Consider the following 23,830-nt stretch of genomic DNA (forward strand, 5'->3'; position numbering starts at 1 on the left):
ATAACAGACAGTGACCCACTTGTCTTCTCTTATGCTCCACAGTCTCCCCAGGCAAAGCAAGCTCAGAAACATCTAAACTCCAGCAATTTCCAAATGGGTCTCCAGAGCCAACTTCTCTCCTGAAAGTTTGCTTTCCAACTGACTTATTTCCCACAGTGTCCATATCTAATCAATCATTAAATGATGTCAGCTCTATTTCTCTTAGCATATAATGCTCTTCCATACCTATGGCCTCAAAGCTGGGCTACTCTCTCCAAGTCTTATCTGGACACAACTCACCTCATCTCTGATGGTCTTCATGGCCTCTAGGTTCCCCTTCCTCTAATTCATCCTTTGCTGCCATTAAAATCAGCCTAGTAAACATCAACACAGTCTTTACTGAAAAACACTGGTTCTTGCAATTGTTTCTGAATAAATTCTAAACTCTTTAGTATGACACTCAAAGATCCTCATCAACTGGTCTCAATTTCCTTGTCCAAACACACTTTCTGCCACTTCCTACACCGCCACGGCTCTGCATGACTGCAGCTCATGCCAGACAAAACCCCCTAAGCTCTGGTCTGAAGAAATGGCCTTTCCCCTGCATAGTCCTGCATAGTACCTCCTGCTACTTCACCTCTACCCCACAGCTCTGATTTCTTCTTCAAGACCCAACTCAAAGGTCACCTCCTCTGTGCAGCTCTCCCCAGGCCCTTCAGCTGTGAGTCATACCACTCTCTCCGGTTCCCGAATGCTCTCTGCACCTTTCTATCCTAAAACGGCACCCTGCAGCCCAAGGATCTGTTCAGGTGCTGGCTTCCCTGAGACGATGCTGGGAGGACCTTAACGGTGGAAACTGTATCTTTATTTCTGAACTGAGTACAGGGCTATACAGACTACAAATGTGGGAAGTGTTGTTGAATCCATCAGTCGGAGCAATTAGGGCGATGGAAGGAAATGGTTTTGACAGTCAGGATACCTGAGCCTCACTCCAGTTGCCTCAGAGTTGAGTACTGCAGGAACTGAGTTTCTCATCTCTTGAATAAACAGAGCTTCTTCCCTGGTGGCTCAAATGGTAAAAGAATCTGCCTGCAATGCAGGAGACCTGGGTTCAATCCCTGGGTCAGGAAGATCCCCAGGAGAAGGGCATGGCAACCCACTCCAGTATTCTTGTCTGAAGAATCCCATGGACAGAGGAGCCTGGTGTGCTACAGTCTGCTGCTGCTGCTGCTAAGTCGCTTCAGTCGTGTCCGACTCTGTGCGACCCCATAGACAGCAGCCCACCAGGCTCCCCCGTCCCTGGGATTCTCCAGGCAAGAACACTGGAGTGGGTTACTATTTTCTTCTCCAATGCAGGAAAGTGAAAAGTGAAAGTGAAGTCGCTCAGTCGTGTCTGACTTTTATCAACCCCATGGACTGCAGCCTACCAGGCTCCTCTGTCCATGGAATTTTCCAGGCAAGAGTAATGCAGTGGGGTGCCATTGCCTGAGTTGGACACGACTGAGCAACTAATACTTTCACTTTTCTGTTGAATAAAGGGGTGAGGCTATATGATCTCTAGGTCTCTTTAGCTCCTCTGTTCTAGAATTCAGACTACATTTTCCTTTAAAATCTACAATGAAGAAAGACTCTATAAAACCCCATGGTAATAACATGTTCCAGGAGTTTGGACACTCTCCAAAAAGCCAGCCAGGAAAACCACTGCTCCTCTAGCCCACTGGGCCAAGCTCCCCAGGGACAGCGTGCAATGGAGGCTCCACCCCAAACTCAGAAATCCCTACCTGCCTTCGGGAACACCTGGAGAAAATCCCCAGTTGACCTCTATTCTGTTTCACTCTATATATTTTGGCCAAAACTCTGCTTACTAAATATTGTGCACAGACCAAAAAAAACCAAACTGATGACAAAAACCTAATATGCCTTGAAAATAATGAGAGCTAAAACCATGAGTGAAACCACTAGGCTTACTGTGGAAAACAGTATGAAGGTTTCTCAAAAAACTAAAAACAGAACTACCTTATGACCCAGCAATTCCACTCCTGGGTATATAAAAACATTAATTCAGAAAGACACATGCATCTCAGTATTCACAGCAGCATTCTAGGTGGCTCAATAGTAGAGAATCTGCCTGCTAATGCAAGAGACACAGGTTCCATCCTTGTGTTGGGAAGATCTCCTGGAGGAAAAAATGGCAACCCACTCCAATATTCTTGCTTGAAAAAATCCCATGGACAGAGGAGCCTGACGGGCTACAGTTCACAGGGTTGCAAAGAGCTGGACACAACTGAGCAACTGAGCACACACGTATGCAAAAGTGTTCAAAGGGCACAGATCAAGAATCGTGTATTCACAGATGATGCAACTTCACAGAAGATAGGGAAGCAACACAAGTATCATCAACTGATCAATGGATAAAGAAGATGTGATAGATACACATGACGGAATACCACTCAGTCACATTAAAGAATGAAGGTTTGCCATTTGCAGCTACACAGATGGGCTTGGAGGGCAATCTGCTAACTGAAATAGGTCAGGCAGAGAAAGACAAGTACTGTTTGATATCACTAATATGTGGAACCTAAAAAATACAACAAACCAGTGAATGTGATATAAAAGAAGCAGACTCAGGCATACAGGGAACAAACTAGTGGTGACCAGTGGGGAGAAGGGAAGGAGGAGGGGCAGTGTAGGGGTAGGGGATTAAGAGGAACAAACTATTAGCTATTAGCTATAAAACAGGCTGTTAGCTATAAAACTATTATAGCTATTAGCTATAAAACAAACTACTGGCTATAAAACAGGCTACAAGGATACACTGTAAGACATGGGGAATATAGCCAATATTTTATAATAACTATAGATGGGGCATAATCTTTAAAAATTATGCATCGCTCTATTGTACATCTGCAAAATAGTAATAATATTATCTATCAACTATACTTCAATTAAAAGAACAAATTTTTTAAAATTATCTAGGCTTGATAATCACCTCGTCACCCCGTACTCTGGGGGTGGCTGGTACCTCAGGACGGCCACTTCTGTCCTCGCAGGCTGGGGCGCAGGGTAAGGCTTGACCATCTCGTGGAGGAGCCCGGGGTGCTGGTCACTGTAGAACAGTCCATGCTCCTGGGTCTTGCTGACCGGGGACACCATCTGCTTGGTCTTGAAGGGGTACTCGGGTGGAGGACCTCGGGGGTCCAGCAGCTTGGCTGCAGGCTGGGCTGGGGAGGGCCCCCCTCCAGCCTTGAACGCCTTTCCGTTCCCGGGGCCAGGGAGGTGCTGCTTGGCGCCGTTCCTCTCCAGCGACAGCTGCATGATCCTTTCGCTGAGAGAGCGGACGTGGCCCTGCTTGAGCTCCTTCAGCGCCTCGTCCTTGTGCGCCTGTCCGCTGTTGGCGCGGTTCACCGTCGGCCTGCCCTCAGTCCGGGCCTTCTGACTGGCGCCCCCAGCCATGTAGTAGCTGTGCCCCACGGCCCCCGGTTGCTGCTGTGGCGGCGGCGGCGGCGGCTGCTGTCCCCGGAAAAACTGGGACTGCGCCTTGGCCTCCTCGTACGTGGGCAGCTCCTCGTTGTTCTGCTGAGGCTGCGCGGACCGCACCTGTTTCTCCATCACCGTGTTGTCCACCTGGTGTTCCTGACCCTGCGGTTCCTGGCGTGCTGACTGGTAGACCATTTGTGGGTCTTCTTGAGCGAGGTTTTCCGTGGAAGAAAAGTTGGTGGGGTGGGCTGGCCCTGCGCTCCCTGTGGCCTGGTGCTGAATGGCCAGCAAGTTCATGTTCTCGGTCGGGGTGCCATAGCGCAGTTGCTCCTGGATCAGCCGCTGTAACACTGTTCCAGCTGCCGCATCCTCGGAACCTCTCATCTCCACCTCTGGGATCCTCGGGAAGTTCGGAGGGTGGAACTTACAGAGAGGATCCTCAACTGGAAGATAAACATGGGAAAAACGTGTCAGGCTGTTCCGTACAGGTCTCAGTGTATGTTGTGAATAATGAACTTTCTAATGATAGAGGCATTTAAAGCGTTCCAATACCGCGTCACCCCCATTACCCTGCAGTTTCTCACAGGGAGCATCTCTCCAGCTCAGTGCGCCTCTCCCACTCTCCCTTCCCTCACCTCCTGCTTCCTTCTAGACCTTGGTCAGGCCTTCAAGCTCTCCCTTTAAGCTCTCCACTGACCCTTCTCTTCATCATATAAACAGTCTTTCCCATCTTAAAAAAAAAAAATCAGAACAACAACAAAAAAAGAAACCACCTTCTCACAGCCCAGTGTAAACCTCTAAGTGCCACCCAGTTTCTCTTCTCTCTTCTCTCCTAACTGTCCTCAGAAAGCAATCGACACTTGCCGTCTCCACTTTTCAAACACTCCAGCCACGGCCCACCCTACTGCTCTGAGAGTTCGAGTTCCAGCAACACACCAAGAACACAGAGTTCCCAAACAAGCTAGCTCTCTCTGGCCTCCAGGACTTTGTCCCCATTCATCCCTCTGCCTGGAAAGATGCATCTCACTACATCTTCTTGGGAAATTCCTAGATGTGCTTTGAGTGATGGCTCCAAAGCTGCCTTCTAAGTAAAACCCTTCCTGCTGCAGCCCAGCAGGCTTAAGCCCTCCTTCTCCAACATCCAAATTCTGTTGTCATAAATCCCAAAGACCGATCATCACAAGTTGTTGTTTAGTTGCTAAGTTGTGTCAGATGGCACTTATTTATGTAAACAAGACTTTGAACATCTTAAAGGCAGAGATCATGGCTCCTCATCTGGGTCTCCCTAGCATACAACTCTACGGTTTTTCCAGTGGTCATGTATGGATGTGAGAGCTGGACCACAAAGAAGGCTGAGCACTGAAGAATTGATGCTTTTGAACTGCGGTGCTGGAGAAGACTCCTGAGAGTCCCTTGGACTGCAAGGAGATCAAACCAGTTAATCCTGAAGGAAATCAACCCTGAATATTCCATGAAAAGACTGATGCTGAAGCTGAAGCTCCAATACTTTGGCCTTTGGCCACCTGATTCAAAGAGCTGTCTCATAGTAAAGACCCTGATGCTGGGAAAGACTGAAGGCAGGAGGAGAAGGGGACGACAGAGGATGAGATGGATGGATGGTATCATGGACTCAATGGACATGAGTTTGAGCTAACTCTGGGAGATGGTAAAGGACAAGGAAGCCTGGTGTGCTGTGGTCTATGGGGTTGCAAAGAGTTGGATTCAACTTAGTAATTGAACAACAACAACAAGCAACCTAGTGCCTGCCTGTAATGGGTGTCAAACATTTAACCAGTAAAAGAGTACCATGAAATATATAATTTATGCCTTTTCACAAAAGTACTCAGAAGGAGTGTATTGAGGATATTTATAGTGATAGGCTAGTAAACATTCTACTACTTACTACTGATAAGACTTGCTGTCTTTGGGCTCAAAATCCTTACCTGTAAAAGCAGGGAGCTAAGCAAGCCCATCTCTAAGTAGCCTTCAGCCCTACAATTCCAAGCAGTGATGGTTCTGTGTTTTTATATATACAAAGGACACATTATTTCCCCCCAAACCGTCTCTCTTCCCCAAAGTTGCCTTTTTTCTGATAAATGGCATCCTCATCTATGATCAAAGAGTCATCCACATACAAAGTGCAGATACAATTTTGTCTCTTTTGTTTCCTTTGCTCCCTCCATTTTTTTAAAGGTTTTTTTAATTGTTGAAATGTAGAGGTACTTTATTAATTTATTTATCTATGTATTTGGCCACACCACATGGCATGTGGGATCTTAGTTCCCTAACCAGCAGTCAAATCCACATCCCCTGCATTGGAAGCATGGAGTCGTAACCACTGGACTGCCAGGGAAGTCCCCTTTGCTCCTTACATTTAATCAAGTGCCAAGCTAGGTTTTCAGTTTATAGTAAAATAAGAAAAAAAATGAAGGTGGTGTGATACTCTTACAAGATATATAAATACACACATAATCACACATCTATATGTGTATATACCTAGACACACATAAGCTGAGTTTACTACCTTCTTTTAGCAGGGGCTGCTATTAAGGACTACATTCCTCTTATACTTTTTGGTATTAAAATATGAGAAAAGGTGACAGTAGATGACATTTTGAGTGTCTCTGTAACAGCAAAGACTGCAGCCCCAGCTTCTATGATCTCAACCATTCCCCAGGTTCCAGCTCCCCTAACCAGTTGCTAAATGTCCTGAACAGCCTAACATCTGGCCTTGTCTCTGGCCTTCTCTTTCAATCAACAGTGTATTTATTACCTGTCTTCCGCTACTAGAATTCTCTAGCACCAGGGAACAGACAGTCTTGTCTTATCACATACTGTGAACCCACTGTCTAGAACACTACCACAATACACAAAAGGCATTCAGGAAAGAACTGTTGGAGGGTGGGAGATATCTTAGAAGTTTGGGATTAATATATACACACTACTATAGTGGCTGAGATGGTAAAGTGTCTGTCTGCAATGCAGAAGACCTGGGTTCAATCCCTGGGTTGGGAAGATCCCCTGGAGAAGGAAATGGCAGCCCACTCCAGTATTCTTGCCTGGAAAATCCCATGGACTGCAGAGCCTGGTAGGCTACCGTCCACAGGGTCGCAAAGAGTCGGACATGACTGAGCGACTTCACTTTCACTTTTCATATATGAAATCAGTAAACAAGGACCTACTGCATAGCACAGGGAACTATATTTGATATCTTGTAATAATCTATAATGGAAAAAAAATCTGAAAAACAATCGACATATACAGATATATAGATATAACTGAATCACTTCACTATACACTTGAAATTAACACAGCATTGTAAATTAACTATACTTCAATTAAAAAAATGGTTTAAAAAACGAGAGAGTAAAGAACTCTACAGACTGGTTCCTGAAGCTCACCTCTGATCTACCCCTCGTGAGCTCAGGCAATTACTTGGTTTCTCTGAACCTCTCTCTCCTCTGGGGTCAGGCTTCATATCTACTTCACAGGATGGTATGTGGAGTAAATTCAAACTTACTGCTCATTTTCAGAGAACGTGCACAGTAACTGAGATATAAACCCGAAGTTCAGCAATTAGAACTTTGCAACAACAAAAACAGACCACTGAAAGTCACCCAAGATGAGCTGCTGAGTAACTGTACTACGTGATGCACAATCCTAGGAAAGCAATTAACAGCGTGGGTTGAGTTGAGCCATCACTCACTCCACAAATACCAACTGCCAGCCTGTGATATTCAGGCATTCTGACAGGTGCTGGGTTAGGAGAGTAAAGAAGACAGTTCTTACCCTCAGGGCTTAATGAACAAGCAAATTCAAATAAAAAATCAACACTTCAAATAAAAATGGATAAAAATTCAAATAAAAACGTATTTCCAAAGGAAAATGATTTTTTGGATGAATAATAAAAGGAATGGGGTCTCATTAGGCACAGAAACTGAATCTCCTTTTCATGAGCACATCTGGCAAGAGCCTCAAGATCCTTCTTTAATGTGGTTTTGAAGATTCCTTCATGGTGTAACCAATCTCATAAACCCTTAAAAATAGCCAGGAAATTTTTACAAAGGAAGCAGTTCCTTTCCGAATATAGTTTAGAATTTCTCTGAATTTCTGAATTACCTGCAAAAAGAGGTATAAATGAAAGCAGAGAAGAAAAAAGAAATGAAAGATTCTAGGAAAGAGTACAAAAAAGAACATTTAGGAATTAGAGAAAAATTAAGCACTCAGTGGTATAATTCAAAAGTTCCTAGCTACTCAGGAACTCTCTCTGTTGAGTGAGTCACGTATTATAATTAACAGTCTATTAACACCAGCAGTAATGAATCCGCCTGCAATGCAAGTGCCACAGGAGACAAAGGCTCAATCCCTGGGTCAGGAAGATCCCCTGGAGGAGGGCATGGCAACCCACTCCAGTGTTCTTGCCTGAAGAATCTCATGGACAGAGGAGCCTGGCCAGCTACAGTCCGTAGGGTTACAAAGACTTGGACACTGCTGAAGCAACTCAGCATGCACGCATGCACAATGTTAAGCAAACATTAAAAATAAGGCACCTACCAATAAAGAAACAACCAGTAATCCAATATGTTGCTTTTTAAAAAGAGGATAGAGAAAAAATTATTCAGAAGAGTGAAAAACATAAAATCATTCCGCTTTTCCAACATGAGTGCCAGTGAAAGAACTCACCGACTTTTTCTCTGATGCTGCTGTTTGCCTCCACTGTCAAAGATGCCTCATGCCTCCCAGGATAGAGCTGAAAGTCTGGGAAAAAGTAGCTGGGGTCCTCCAGAATCTGGACGGGACTGCTGGGGCTGTAACAGGCCGGAGGGGGACCTGGGGGCAGAGAGCAAAGTGCACTTCAGTGTCAACGAAGTCCTCCTCGCCATGTGACTCACACCAGCCATTCTCCCCCAAGTCTCTCCACTGGCAGGGGCAGCTCTGTCTTTTTGACTCATAAAATTCCAAAGTAACAATTCAGAATCATCACAAGTCTGGCACCCACCACAATGACCCGTGAGGTCATAATCATAATTTTCAAGACACACTGAGCAAAGGCAGGGGCCTTTTCACACAACTCATTTCCAAGGCCAGTGGCAACAGCAGCCACAAACATCAAGTCCCCTGTGGAGCTGGACAAGCCACCAGGTTCGGAGCAGTCAAAGGGAAGGGGGCGGGGAGGCCAGACAGAGAAAACTAAAACGGAAAGAGCAGCTGTCTCTTGGAGCATCTCGAAGATGCAGAGAGGAGTGGTCATTTTGCCAGACCATGTGTTAGCAAGGGCTGGTTGCAGCCCAGCACAGAGCGATCGGCCCCACTCTGGGGGTTCTGGAGCCTTGTGCGGCAGTGTGAGCCCGGGTCATGGGTTCTGGCCCTCTGCCCAGCACTGGCCTTTCGGATCCCACGTGGCTGCTTCACATACAAAGCTGAACACGCTTCCTGTTTCAATTAAAAGTGACACTGGGTTCAATCCTGCTGTCATTGAACATGAAGTACCAGGACATGACACTGATACAGCACAAAAAACACTGAGGGAGCACTCAGTGTGATGAGTGGGAGCACTCAGTGTGAGGGGGGAGTCCAGGCTCCACCCTCTCTGCACTGACCTCTCCCCATGCACACCAAGTTGAAGGCTCTTTTTGGCAAAGGTAATTTAGTTTACTCTGGGCAAAGAGTCATGCTTTTTTAAAAAATTAAAATCCCTGCCTGCAAGATCATTCCATTAGTAAAAAATACGGTTTTTCAGCCATCACGTCAAATGGGTCATTCAAAATTTCTTGCTAGGATGGTTATCTATCCATTTCCCATAAGGCCAAAGCAACTAATTATTCCGAGAGGCTGTAAGATGGAAATTTACTCATCCTCTTCCTGAGTTTCTCTCCCTCAACCCATGAAATGACATTTGAACGTGTGCTCACATGTAGCAAAAGGCTTTCCTGGTGGCTCAGTCGGTAAAGAGTCTGCCCACTATGCAGGAGACCTGGGTTCAATCCCTGGGTTCAGAAGATCCCCTGGAGAAGCGAAAGGCTACCCACTCCAGTATCCTTGCCTGGAGAACTCCATGGACAGAGTAGGCTACAGTTTATGGGGTCACAGAGAGTCAGACACGACCAAGTGATTAGCTATCTTTCTTTTCACATGGAGCATAAGCATGTCTAGACTACAGAGAAAAAGAGAAAAAAAGATTTGGACGACTAGAATATTTACCTTACGATGTTAAATAATGCAGTTGTGAGTTAGAGCTTAAGGTTGAATATAATCTGAGTATGAATGACATACTATATAAAGATCAGCCTAAAATGACAGTTTCAGCGCCTCTGACAGCATCCGTCAGCATTCTCTTTCTGGCCAATCCACAGGGACTACCATGGAAAGACACTCAGTCCCTTCTGGGCCTCACCCTCTACATCTGTAAGTCTCAAAGTTGAAAGTTAAAATTAGAAATCGTCAATGGCCTGGATCCAAAGGCAAATCTAGGCTGGCTTCTAATGCAGACAGGTGGAAAATGTTGGTGGAAAGTTGGAGAGCCTCGCAGAGCAAGCGTGGCCGCCCGAGAGGATCCCCTGGGGAGCTCTCCAATGCCAGCATCCCAGCCTCACCCGGACCTGGCAGTCAGCGTCCCAGGATAGGACCCGGGCATCTGCATTTCATAGAGCTCTTCGTATGATTCTGATACGCAGCCACGGTTGAGAAGCCCTAAGCCAGAAGGAGAACAGTGTACACAGAAAAAGAAACAGGAAAACACAAACCCACCTGCTGTACCCGCAGCCCCTCCCCCACCAGATGAGCGTCAAGGGCAGTGAGGACCCACACACTTCAGCAAAGAGAAGAGAGTGCGACAGATACACACCACTGTGTATAAGGTAGATAAACAACGATATATTATATACAAAATAGATAAACAGTAGACAAACTATACAGCACAAGGAGCTGTATCCAATACCTTGTAATAAGCTATAATGGAAAAGAATCTGGGAAAAAAAAAATATATATATACACACAACTGTATCACTTTACTGTACACCTGAAAGGAACACAACATTGTAAATCAATTACACTCCAATTCAACTTTTTTTTTAAGTGTGGTATTCTCTCTGGGTCAGGAATGGCATATGCTGGCAGATTACAACTTCAGGCCCTACTATCAAATTGTACTATCAGATTGACTACAAATTGTAAGTGATAACAGAGAGCAAACTGCCAATAAAATTGAGGCATACCTAAGAATATACATGTATATTGGATGGGTGTATAAAGGAGTGTGTAGGGGATGTGTGTATGTATGGATACATGCTTTCGACATGGATGCCAGTTATCATGCGCTCCAGCAATCCCACTCTGGGCATATATCCAGACAAAACTCTGAATTAAAAAAGATGCATGCACCACTGTGTTCAGAGAAGCACTATTCACAACAGCCAAGACCTGAAAACACCCTAAATGTCCATCATCAACAGAGGAATGGATAAAGAAGATATGGTACATGTAGACAATGGAATACTACTCAGCCATCAAAAGAACAAAGCAATGCCATTTGCAGCCACATGGATGTAGCTAGAGATTATCATATTAAGTGAAGTAAGTCACAGACAAACACCATATGATATCAATCATGTGTGGAATCTAAAATAAGACACAAATGAACCCATCTATGGAACAGAAACAATGTCACAGACAAAGAGAACAGACTTGTGGCTGCAAGGGGGAGGGGGCTGGAGGAGGGGTGGGGTGGGAGGCTGAAATTAGCAGATGCAAACTATTACATCTAGAATGGATAAACAAGGTCCTACTGCATAGCACAGGGAACTACATTCAATAGTGAATCATCATGGAGAAGATGATTAAAAAAAGAATGTGTGTGTGTGTATATATGTACATATATACCTGAATCACTTTGCTGTATAGCAGAAATTAAAACATTGTAAATCAACTAGATGTCAGTTAAAAACTTTTTTCAAAAATAAATTGGGAAAAAAAAACAAGAACGCCGCATTAAGTCGCTCCTATCACCACCAGACTGGTATAAATCGTTTTTCCACACCTTATCCAATGGCCTGTCAAGTGGCAGCGAGCTCCAAGGCTCCAGGCCACAGAGCGCTGTGCAGATGGCAGGGCTGGATGCTGGGCATGAGCACTGAGGGCATCAAAGACGTGCCCCTGTCACTATTTCTTCTGCAGGTTCAGTATTAGGAAAGAACAAATGCAGTTCACACTCGTGCATGAACACACGCACACACACACACAAGCACTGATGGAGACTGAAGGACAGGATCTCAGTTCCTCACCGACAGTCATTTAAGATGTGGCAGCCCCCACACTGAGTCCTGTTCCCACTCTGCCCTTCTCAGAGGGCGAGAGAAAAGGCTGGCCGAGCAGATGATCAGGACAGACCCTACGGACAGACAGGCCCAGGGATGATAACTCCACTGAGCCCAGAGATCCCCCCGGGGCTGGGGGCGGGGCGGGTACTGCCACACCGGAAAGGAATCACTTTACTTCCCTTCCCTCACTGGGAAGACAAGGGCAAACGACAGTAACACGGATCACAGGCTCTGAACGAGCTTCCTGGGCTACGTGGCAAAAAACAGACACCAACCCCAGGCCCACGAGCACGTAATCTTTCCCTTCCTGTTCATTCAGGATCTTCATTAGGAACTCTGGTCGCGTAATTTGCATGTGTTTTCCTATGTAAAAACACAGTGTCCGTAATCTAACCAGTAGGGTCAAGGGTCTCTGAAATCAGAAACTAGACATCAGTATCCATCATGAGCAGAGATGTGGTTTTCCTTGTTAGCACTTCTCCAGCCCCCCGAGGAGGAGCTGCCATAAACCACAGGAGATGCCTAGATGCCACCCCTTCCCGGCGAGTGCTGCAGGGCCTGGCTGGGGCCCAGGGCATATGGAACAGGGCAGTGTTTAGGGGCATCCATGAAAGCTGGACCATAAACGTTGAGTGTGGAAGAACAGGTGCTTTCAAAGTCTCTTGAGAGCCCCTTGGATTGCAGAGATCAAATCAGTCAATCCTAAAGGAAATCAACCCTGAATATTTATTGGAAGGACTGATGCTGAAGCTGAGCTCCAATACTTTGGCCACCTGATGCAAAAAGCCCACTCATGGAAAAGATCCTGATGCTGGGAAAGATTGAGGGCAGGAGGCGAAGGGGACGACAGAGGATGAGATGGTTAGACAGCACCACTGAGTCAATGGACATGAATTTGCACAAACTCTGGGAGATGGTGAAGGACAGGGAAGCCTAGCATGCTACAGTCCTTGGGGTCGCAAAGAGTTGGACACAACTGATCAGCTGAACAACAAAAACAGTGGCTGAGCAAGGATTCTGCTTCTGTGTAATCTTTGCAAGGAGTTGCCTCGAGGGGTTTCAAAAAAAGTCAATCTCCACATAAGGAGTTACCTGCTTTCAAACCAGACCTTCATCTAAGACCACCAAGGACACAGCTTAGGTCTGCATGGGGAAAGTGGCAGGAGCAACAGAAAACAGGCTCAGGGTCTCCCTCTGGGCAGGGGGCCCCACCTGAAGGAAAACCAGACGTCTGTTTGTGTTGCAGTCCACAGAGGGTGAAATTCTGCAAGTCCAGTTTGAGGGTTCAACCTTTCTACCTTGATTGATGATGACCCATTTCACCCAGAATAGTTCCTTTCTCTTTGTAAAAACTGTACGTCATTTGTCAACAAAAAGAATCCTTTGCTTCTCTATGAGCATGACTGCTTCTGGCTAGCTTCTAAAGCACTGAAAACTTCCTTCCCATTATGGTTCTACACTCTTACTTTCTCTGTAAATGTCCAGAGGCCTTTAGGCAATCCGACCCTTAATAAGGCTTTTTTCTGCCTCACTCCATAGTAGTGATGACAAAGGCCTCCTTGTTGAGAGGAAATGAATCAAGGTAAAAATGAAGTGAGTTTCCTGGCGGAAGTGAGAGGCACAACGAGAACCCTGGTCACCTGCTCACCAGCCTCGCCTTCACCGTTAACTACTTTGTTCCTAAGACCAGATCCAGAGTCCACAAACAGACCAACGTAACAGGCTCAGGAGTCTCCTTCAGGTGTAGAGAGCAGAGGACACACAGCTGGGAATCACCTGTCCTTAATTAAACTGCACTGTCAGCTTGTCAATCCACTGTACATCACCATTTTGGCTATTGCTTCACGTTCAAACTCTGCATGGTTTTCAAGGCCACTACACTCAGACCCTTCCTTTAGCTGTCACCAGTCTCGCTGGTCCCCTCAGCATTCCAGCATCCCATGAACATGCCACCCTCATTCTCCAAGGCCCCATTTCACACTCCTTTCCCGAGGTCCTCTAAAGTTCACCCCAAGACATCTTCAGGTTACTCTCTCTAGAACACCTCCCCTTACAATGGCCTGCCTGCCCCCGACAGCCAGGGCAATTATGATCGGAAGTGCACAACTGAGCACTTAAACTGCCCAGCAGCTTGCGGTTGTCATTTAATATAGGCCGGTGCATCCAGCAATTCCACTCCTGGGCACATATCCAAGCAAAGCTGTAATTCAAAAAGAGACATGCACCCCAATGTTCATTACAGCATTATTTACAATTGCCAAGAGATGGAAACAACCTAAATATCCATCCACAGATAAATGGCTAAAGAAGATGTGATTATGTATGTATATATGGGGCTTCCCCGGTGGCTCAGCAGTAAAGAATCCACCTGCAATACAAGAGATGTGAGTTCGATCCCTGGGTTGGGAAGATCCCCTGGAGGAGGGCACAGCAACCCACTCCAGTATTCTTGCCTGAAGAATCTGGCAGGCTTACAGTCCATAGGGATGCAGAGTCGGACACAACTGAAGTAAGTAAGCACACAAGCATATACGTGTGTGTGTGTGTGTAAATAATGGCGTATTATTCAGTCATTAAAAAGAATGAAATACTACCATTTGCAGCAACACGGATGGACCTAAAGATGATCAAACTAAGCAAGTAAGTCAGAAAGATCAACACCAAATGATACCAGTTACATGTGGAATCTAAATGTGACACAAGTGAACATATCTACAAAATAAAAACAGATTCACAGATACACAGAACAGACTTGTGGTTACCAAGGGTGGGGGAGAGATGGGGGAGGGACTGGGAGCTTGGGATTAACAGATGCAAACTATGTATATATATAGGATGGATAAACAAGATCCCACTGTATAACACAGCGAACTACATTCAATATCCTGTGATAAAACCATAATGAAGAATATATATATGTAGAATTGAGTCACTTCGTCATAACTGCAGAAATTAAACACAATACTGCAAATCAACTATACTTCAATACATATAGGCTGGGGCCAGTGTCCTGGGAACCTTAGAGCTGGGCACTGTCCGAGTCCTTGCTCCTTTCTGTATACAGCCTGTGTTCTCTTGCTCCCTCCTTGCTGACCGATGGAGAGACTTGGCATATCCTCTGGGACGCTGTCACTGCCAAGTTTAAAGAGGTCCTTCCAAAGTGGGTCTCTGAGAGTTCCCAACGACTCCCAGGCCCTCTCAGTACCCTAAGAGGAGGAAGCACTCACTGTCCCCACTATAGCCGGCAGTGATGCTCTGGGGTCTGCAGGCCAGGTTCCTCAAAGCCTTTACTCACTGCAAAAAAAAAAAAAAAAACCCAGAAGACCTCCCAGGTGTCATTGCGCCCAAGTGCAAGACTTTCCGCCAGGCCCACGTAAGCCAAAACCACCTAATGCCTTCAAAAACAACTTTACCGACGAGATGAGAATAACCTCCTCTAACTTTATGACAGAGATTTTAACCACAGGCAACAGAACAATTCTGCGGCCTCCACCTTCCTTTTCAAAGAGCTGAGGAATTTACTGAGTGTGCCAGCGTCCTCAAAGTCAAATGTAAGCAATCAAGCCTTCCGATCCTGGCAGGACTGGAGGTTTCCCCGGGGAGTTGAATAGTCCACTCCAGGAGACAGATGCCCTAGAAACGAGGTCTTAGGAGGAATCTGGAGACCCCACAGCCAATACCAGAAAAATAAGGGCTGGTCTGTTCACAGACCCTCATGTGAAGCCAAGCTCCTTCCCTGAGGTAGCCAAGTCACACTTTTGAACTTGAGGCCTGGGGGAAGACAGGTCCCAGCACCCCAGGCTATGAACACCTGCACGCATTGTAAAAGGAAACAGGAATCTCCAACACTAAACTGAAGGCACATACCTGAAGAGGCCTTCTCACTCACTTTCCCCCAAGGAACCAGTATTTGAAACCCAAGGTGGGAGGGGGGAAGGTTTCCAAACTTCCCAGTCTCTACAGGGTATGGTCATCCTGGGCACTGAACTTGAATTTGAATCCTTGGATCATCATAAAGTACACGTACAGTAAATACACCTATTTAATTTAGACTCTCTCAAGGTGGAATTTGTGATGAATAACTTTCTCTAAAGTTGTGTGAAGTATAACTCTGTAATGCTTATTTAAAAATATCTCTGAGATATTATCAGTGTGAACCAAAATGTGAATGTATGCTTAAGCTTTAAAGTAACAGCTGAGTTCAACAAGGCACTGTGCTGGGAGCTATAAATAACAAAGAAATGAATAAGACTGTCCTTGGCCTTAGGATGTTATGATTTGGTTCTGGAGACAAGGTGCACACAGCGATCCAAATTTCACTGCGGAGTAAGTGCTCTATTACAGGGACACAAAGTTTTGGAGGCTCAGGAGTAATTCCTTCCTATATATTGATTGATGGAGGTGATTCAGGAGCTGAAATGACAGGGAGAAAGAGACTCCTAAGCTGAAGTGGAAAAAAGGAGGAGGCTGTTAATCCAATTCAGGGTGACGAGAGGGTGCTAGTGAGGAAAGATGAGCCCAGTGAGGTAAAGGTGAGGCACAGGAACTGAGTCACTGAGGTGCCCGGGCACTTTAAGTGATAGGGAGTTCACTGGCGCTTAAGTGTGGGTAAGGAGCACAATGAAGCTGCATCTACAGACCCACAGTCCAGTATTTAAGGGAGGTTTTCAAAATCCAATAAAGTTATCATAGGATCCAGCAATCCCATCCCTTGGCATACACCTAGAAAATTCAAAAAGATACCTGCACATCAATGTTCACAGCAGCACGACTTATACCAGCCAAGACACAGAGGCAACCTAAACGCCCATCAGCAGAGGGATGGATAGAGAAGATGTGATACGTATGTGTGATGGAATATTACTCACCCACAAAAAAAGAACAGAATAATGTCACTTGCAGCAACATGGATGGACCTAGAGATTATTTTACTAAATGAAGTCAGAAAGAGAAAGGCAGATACCAAATGGCATCACTTACATGCAGAATCTAAAACATGATACAAATGAACAGAAAGACTCACAGACATAAAAAACAAACTTATGGTTACCAAAGGGGAAACAGGATGGGGGGGAGGAATAAATTAAGTGTTTGGGATTAGCAGATACACACTACTAAATATAAAACAGATAAAAAGCAAGATCCTGCCGTACAGGGAATTATATTCAATATCTCTTAATAAGCCATAATCGAGGGACTTGCCTAGTAGTCCAGCAGTTAACACTCCATGCTACCAATGCAAGGAGCCAGGGTTCAATCCCTGGTTAGGGAACTAGATCCCACATGCCCCAACTAAGAGTTTGCATGCCACGATAAAGATCCCACATGTGCAAATATGGCACAGCCAATTAAATAAGTATTAAAAATAAACCATGATTGAAAAGAATATGATAAGCAATATATATGAGTGTGTGTATATATAAATGAATCACTTTGCTGTACACCAGAAACACATTGTAAATGAAATGTACTTCAATAAAAATAAATAAAAGCCCTAGTGCATTATAAACACTAAAGAAGTGGAAAATAATTTAGAATTATGTGGTTCAGCTTTCAACTATTACCTGTCATATTCCTGATAGTCAATCACCTCTAATTAAATACTAAATTAAATAGTGTTGGAGAACTCTGAATTCTTTGTGTACGCCTTGGGGCTGAGTCTACCTCCTGTTACAGAAGCCAAAAGGCCCCTCTCTGTTCTAGCAGTTAGAAGGACCTAGGCCTAGTCAACTGATGTTCCAACCAAAGACTCTGAATCTCGAGGAAATGAAACAAAAACAAAGGGTGTTGCTAAAGTGTCTATGGTAACAGAACCCCCAAGAGTTTAAGAGTAGCAGTGGTGTCTATGGTGACCGCCATCATCACAAGACAACAAGTCTAGCCCTGCATGGGTTCCCAGTATATCTTCACCTAAAGATATCCTGCTCATTTTCTGAGGCTTTCCATTAATATGTGAGCTGCCCAAGGTACTTTCAATAAATTCTTCTATTGCTTAAGTTGGCCACCTGATGCAAAGAGCTGACATTAGAAAAGACCCTGATGCTGGGAAAGATTGAAGGCAGGAGGAGAAGGGGACGACAGAGGATGAGATGATTGGATGGCATCACCGACTCAATGCACATGAGTTTGACCAAGTTCCGGGAGATGATGAAGGACAGGGAAGCCTGGTGTGCTGCAGTCCATGGGGTCATAAAGAGTCGGACATGACTGACAATAACAAATTGCTTAATGTAGCCAAACTTACTTTGTGCAGCTTACAATCAAGAACTTCAGATAGACATATATCATATGATACCAGTCATAGGTGGCATCTAAAAAAATTATACAAATGAACTTATTTACAAAACAGAAAAAGACTCACAGACATAGAAAACAAGCTTACACTTATCAGAGGGGAAGGGGAAAAGGGATAAATTAAGAGATTGGGATTAAAATATACACACTACTATATATAAAATAGATAAACAACAAAGACCTACTGTATAGCACATGGAACTATACTCAGTACCTTGTAATAATCTATAATGGAAGAGAATGTAAAGAAATAATAATACATATATTTATACATATATGTATAACTGAATCACTTTGCTATATACCTGAAACTAACACATTGTAAATTAACTAAATTTCAATAAGTTTTTTAAAAAGAACTTCTGATACCTACCTTATTTAAAAAAATTAATTGTTCTGACACCTATTCTAAGAAAATAACACTGTTAATATCTAAAGTACTACATGACTTAGCACAATCTTGTGTCTATTAACCCAAATATCCTTTGCACAAAACCTAGAGTAATACTTGCAGTTCCTCCAAAGTTTTCTCCATCTGGAGGGCCTTTCTCCCCGCATGAGTTGAGTCAAGGAAACTCTAACTTCAGCACACACTAAACACTACAATATATACCCTGACTATCCGAATGTCTCTGGAAGTCCTCTTCTAGTGCCACTTCCTCCAGGAAATCATCTACCCCTCCTCTCCCAATTTTTTACATGCCACTCACTTGTGTTCCCATCACAGTTCATGCACACTTACGCCACAATATATTAAATTCCCTGTGTATTTAATTTTTTTAGTTTGTCCCCCTAATAACTTATAATTGATTAACAGCAGAGGCCATGCCTTATTTACCTCTGTATCTCCAGTTTCTAGCAGGAATAAGACCAAAGTAAGTGCTCAATACTTATTTATTGAATTAATGACTCATCTGCACACATTCACAATAAGTGAACGCAGCAGTCTCTAGCATATAATGGATACTCAATGAAAAAGAAAAAAAAAAAAAGGGAAAATGTTAGTCACTCAGTCGGATACAACTCTACAACCCTATGAACTATATAGCCCGCCAGGCTCCTCAGTCTATGGAATTCTCCAGGCAAAAATACTGGAGTGGGTAGCCATTCCCTTCTCCAGAGGATCTTCTTGACCCAGGGATTGAACCTGAGCGTCTTGCATTCTTTACCATCTGAGCCACCAGGGATACTCGATAAATATACATTAGTGGAATTAAGGTACATGTAAAAATAACCAATCACAAACATATTCTCAATTCTACAGAGCTTAACTCAAAGGTGAGTTGTCTCTTTCAAACTACTCAGGAAACCTGGGCTTGGTAAAAGCTGCTGCTGCTGCCGCTAAGTCGCTTCAGTCATGTCTGGCTCTGTGCAACCCCACAGACGGCAGCCCTTCAGGCTCCCCCAGCCCTGGGATTCTCCAGGCAAGAACACTGGAGTGGGTTGCCATTTCCTTCTCCAGTCATAATAGTGAAAAGTGAAAGTGAAGTCGCTCAGTCATGTCTGACTCTTAGCGATCCCATGGACTGCAGCCTACCAGGCTCCTCCATCCATGGGATTTACCAGGCAAGAGTACTGGAGTGGGTTGCCATTGCCTTCTCCTGGTAAAAGCTACTGGGCAAAAAAAAAAAAAAAGATAGCCATCTAGCGCTAAAACAGGTTAATTACAGGCACCTGTGCGTGCATGCTTAGTCGCTCAGTCATGTCCTACTCTGCGACCCCATGGACTGTAGCCTCACCAGGCTCCTCTGTCTATGGGGATTCTCCAAACAAGAATACCGGAGTGGGTTGCCATTTTCTTCTCTAGTGCATCTTCCCGACCCAGGGATCGAACCTGCATCTCCAGCATCTCCCACATTGGCAGGCAGATTCTTTTACCACTACTACTGCGCTACCCTGGGAGCCCTGGGACTGTGCTCTAAATGCAGCCTTTGATTTCTGCTTCCTTCCCACAGGTCTGAGAGCTGGTGCAGTCAGGAGACCTCTGAGGGTATCCAACTATGCACCATTAAAAAAAACAAAAAAAGGAATCATCTCAGTCCTACCACCTGGACTCACAATGAGAGAGTCCATGATAAAAGAACTTCATCTACCAAGGGGAAGTCATTTTTTAAATTTGAGGTTTTTTATTTTTGTCTAAGCTGGATCTTCACTGCTGCATATGGAATCTCTCTAGCTGCGGCTGGCAGGGGGCTACTCTCCAGTAGAGGTGCTCGGGCTTCTCATTGCAGTGGCTTCTCTTGTCTCTGAGCGCAGGCTCTAGGGTGCAAGGGCGTCAGCCGTTGCAGCTCTTGGGCTCTAGAGCTTGGCCTTCAGTAGCTGTGGTCCACGGGCTTAGTTGCCTCTTGACGTGTGGCATCTTCCCCGACTAGGGATAGTACCTGTGTCCCTTGCATTGGCAGGTAGATTCTTAACCACTGGACCACAAGGGAAGTCCTAAATTTGGATTTTAATATCAAATCCAAAGACTATCTAAATACCTTGACTCATAGATGGAGAAATATACCATGTTCATGGATTGGAAGAATCAATATAGTGAAAATGAGTATACTACCCAAAGCAATTTATAGATTCAATGCAATCCCTATCAAGCTACCAACAGTATTCTTCACAGAGCTAGAACAAATAATTTCACAATTTGTATGGAAATACAAAAAACCTCGAATAGCCAAAGCGATCTTGAGAAAGAAAAATGGAACTGGAGGAATCAACCTACCTGACTTCAGGCTGTACTACAAAGCCACAGTTATCAAGACAGTATGGTACTGGCACAAAGACAGAAATATAGACCAATGGAACAAAATAGAAAGCCCAGAGATAAATCCACGCACATATGGACACCTTATCTTTGACAAAGGAGGCAAGAATATACAATGGATTAAAGACAATCTCTTTAACAAGTGGTGCTGGGAAATCTGGTCAACCACTTGTAAAAGAATGAAACTAGAACACTTTCTAACACCATATACAAAAATAAACTCAAAATGGATTAAAGATCTAAAAGTAAGACCAGAAACTATAAAACTCCTAGAGGAGAACATAGGCAAAACACTCTCTGACATACATCACAGCAGGATCCTCTATGACCCACCTCCCAGAATATTGGAAATAAAAGCAAAAATAAACAAATGGGACCTAATTAAACTTAAAAGCTTCTGCACATCAAAGGAAACTATTAGCAAGGTGAAAAGACAGCCTTCAGAATGGGAGAAAATAATAGCAAATGAAGCAACAGACAAACAACTAATCTCAAAAATATACAAGCAACTCCTACAGCTCAACTCCAGAAAAATAAATGACCCAATCAAAAAATGGGCCAAAGAACTAAATAGACATTTCTCCAAAGAAGACATACAGATGGCTAACAAACACATGAAAAGATGCTCAACATCACTCATTATCAGAGAAATGCAAATCAAAACCATTATGAGATATCATTTCACACCAGTCAGAATGGCTGCGACCCAAAAGTCTACAAATAATAAATGCTGGAGAGGGTGTGGAGAAAAGGGAACCCTCTTACACTGTTGGTGGGAATGCAAACTAGTACAGCCACTATGGAGAACAGTGTGGAGATTCCTTAAAAAACTGGAAATAGAACTGCCTTATGATCCAGCAATCCCACTGCTGGGCATACACACTGAGGAAACCAGAAGGGAAAGAGACACGTGTACCCCAATGTTCATCGCAGCACTGTTTATAATAGCCAGGACATGGAAGCAACCTAGATGTCCATCAGCAGATGAATGGATAAGAAAGCTGTGGTACATATACACAATGGAGTATTACTCAGCCATTAAAAAGAATACATTTGAATCAGTTCTAATGAGGTGGATGAAACTGGAGCCTATTATACAGAGTGAAGTAAGCCAGAAGGAAAAACACCAATACAGTATACTAACGCATATATATGGAATTTAGAAAGATGGTAACGATAACCCTGTATACGAGACAGCAAAAGAGACACTGATGTATAGAACAGGCTTATGGACTCTGTGGAAGAGGGAGTGGGTGGGAAGATTTGGGAGAATGGCATTGAAACATGTGAAATGTCATGTATGAAACGAGATGCCAGTCCAGGTTCAATGCACGATGCTGGATGCTTGGGGCTGGTGCACTGGGATGACCCAGAGGGATGGTATGGGGAGAGAGGAGGGAGGAGGGTTCAGGATGGGGAACACATGTTTTAAAATTATTAAATTAAAAATAAATAAATAAATAAATAAATACCTTGACTCAAATGGCACATAATAATATAATTCATATTTCACATTGATGTATTTGCTGGTTAACTTACTTAAAACTAGAAGTACCTGGACTTCAGAGATTCTTTTCCTCGAGTGTTTTTTTAAAACCACTTTATTAAGGTGTTATTAACATGTAAAAGGCTATACATAGTTAATGTACGCAACTCATTGAGTTTGGGGATAAGAATACACCATGAAATCATCACCACCATCAAGGTCACGGACATATCCATGACCTCCCAAAGTTTTCTCTCACCCTCTCTGTTGTTTGTGAGACTGATGTGTGCATGTGTGTGTGGTAAGATCTTACCTTAGACCCATCCTCTCAGCAGCTTTTCAATACACAATACAGTACTGTCAGCTCTAGGCACTACGCTGTGTACCAGATCTGTCTCTAGAACTTATTTACTTGGATCGGTTTCAATAAATAAGCTCTATATTAATTGAATGACTGAGATTTAAATCATCTTTAAACATACATATTTGTTCCTTCAGCTTTCCAGAACTTATGGACGCATGTTGCTGCGGCTGAGTGGCCCCCAGAGGCCTGCCAGGCAGCAGTGTCTCGTGGGGGCTGGGACTCTCAAGAGGCAAGTACCTTTCTTCTCATCACACTCACCACCAACTTCACAAATCAACATTGGCTCGTGAATGAACTACACAGTTTAAGCAACCAATATCCCCCCAAGAAATTAAACATTAAACATATAACCATTCAATCAGGAGCTACCATTTATTGAGGGCCTATTAAGTGTAGAAGACTCCTGAGTGTTCCGGAACTGCAAGATCAAACCAGTAAATCCTAAAGAAAATCAACCCTTAATAGTCATTAGGACTGATGCTGAAGCTGAAGCTCCAATACTTTGGCCACCTGATGCAAAGAGCCCACTCATTAGAAAAGACCCTGATGCTGGAAAAGATTGAGGGCAGGAGGAGAAGGGGATGAAAGAGGATGAGATGGTTGGATGGCATCACTGACTCAATGGATATGAGTTTGAGCAAGCTCTGGGAGATGGTGAAGGACAGGGAAGCCTGGCATGCTGCAGTCCATAGGGTTGCAGAGTCGGACATGACTGAGCGACTGAACAACATTAAGTGCAAGGGTGATATAAAAATTACTGTATTTAATTATCACAACCCTATTCCCATTTTGTAGACAAGGATACTAGGCTCACAGTGGTTAAGTCATGCCCAAGGTCACAAAACTAACCAGCAGAACAGTCCCTCAGCCCCTCCAACAACAAAGTTCTTCTTACTAAGCAATCCTGCCTTCCAAAGATCAGTTAGTCATGCACACAATTTTTTAAATCAAATTATAGTTGAGGTACAATATTATATATTACAAGTGTTCAATACAGTAATACACAATTTTATAGGTTATACTCCATTTTTAGTTATAATAAGATATTGGCTATGTAAGCTAAGTATATCCCTGGAGCTTATTTTAATCATAATAATTTGTACCTCTTAATCCTCTCCCTATATTGACCTTCCCCCTGCTTCCCTCTCTTCCCACTG

The 23,830-nt window shown here is 44.1% G+C and overlaps 1 protein-coding gene across 20 annotated transcripts in view; it reads right to left on the reverse strand.

Annotated features, from left to right (window-relative positions):
* Positions 1 to 23,830, reverse strand: part of AMOTL1 (angiomotin like 1) — a 199,060-nt gene that overhangs the window by 80,348 nt on the left and 94,882 nt on the right. For 9 of the 20 annotated variants that reach the window (XM_086338984.1, XM_086338987.1, XM_086338981.1 and 6 more), the window contains 3 exons: positions 8,140 to 8,286; positions 8,011 to 8,043; positions 2,969 to 3,899 (listed from right to left, as the gene is read on the reverse strand). In XM_086338984.1, coding sequence (XP_086195110.1) covers positions 2,969 to 3,899; positions 8,011 to 8,043; positions 8,140 to 8,286 — 1,111 coding nt within the window. The remainder of the gene's footprint in view (positions 1 to 2,968; positions 3,900 to 8,010; positions 8,044 to 8,139; positions 8,287 to 23,830) is intronic. The other 11 variants (XM_086338982.1, XM_086338985.1, XM_086338988.1 and 8 more) reach the window with 2 other exon arrangements.

The sequence above is a fragment of the Bos grunniens genome, chromosome 15 (genome assembly GCF_055505025.1).
Source record: "Bos grunniens cultivar Pamir isolate PY7600 chromosome 15, Bosgru_T2T1.0, whole genome shotgun sequence".
NCBI classification, from domain to species: Eukaryota; Metazoa; Chordata; class Mammalia; order Artiodactyla; family Bovidae; genus Bos; species Bos grunniens.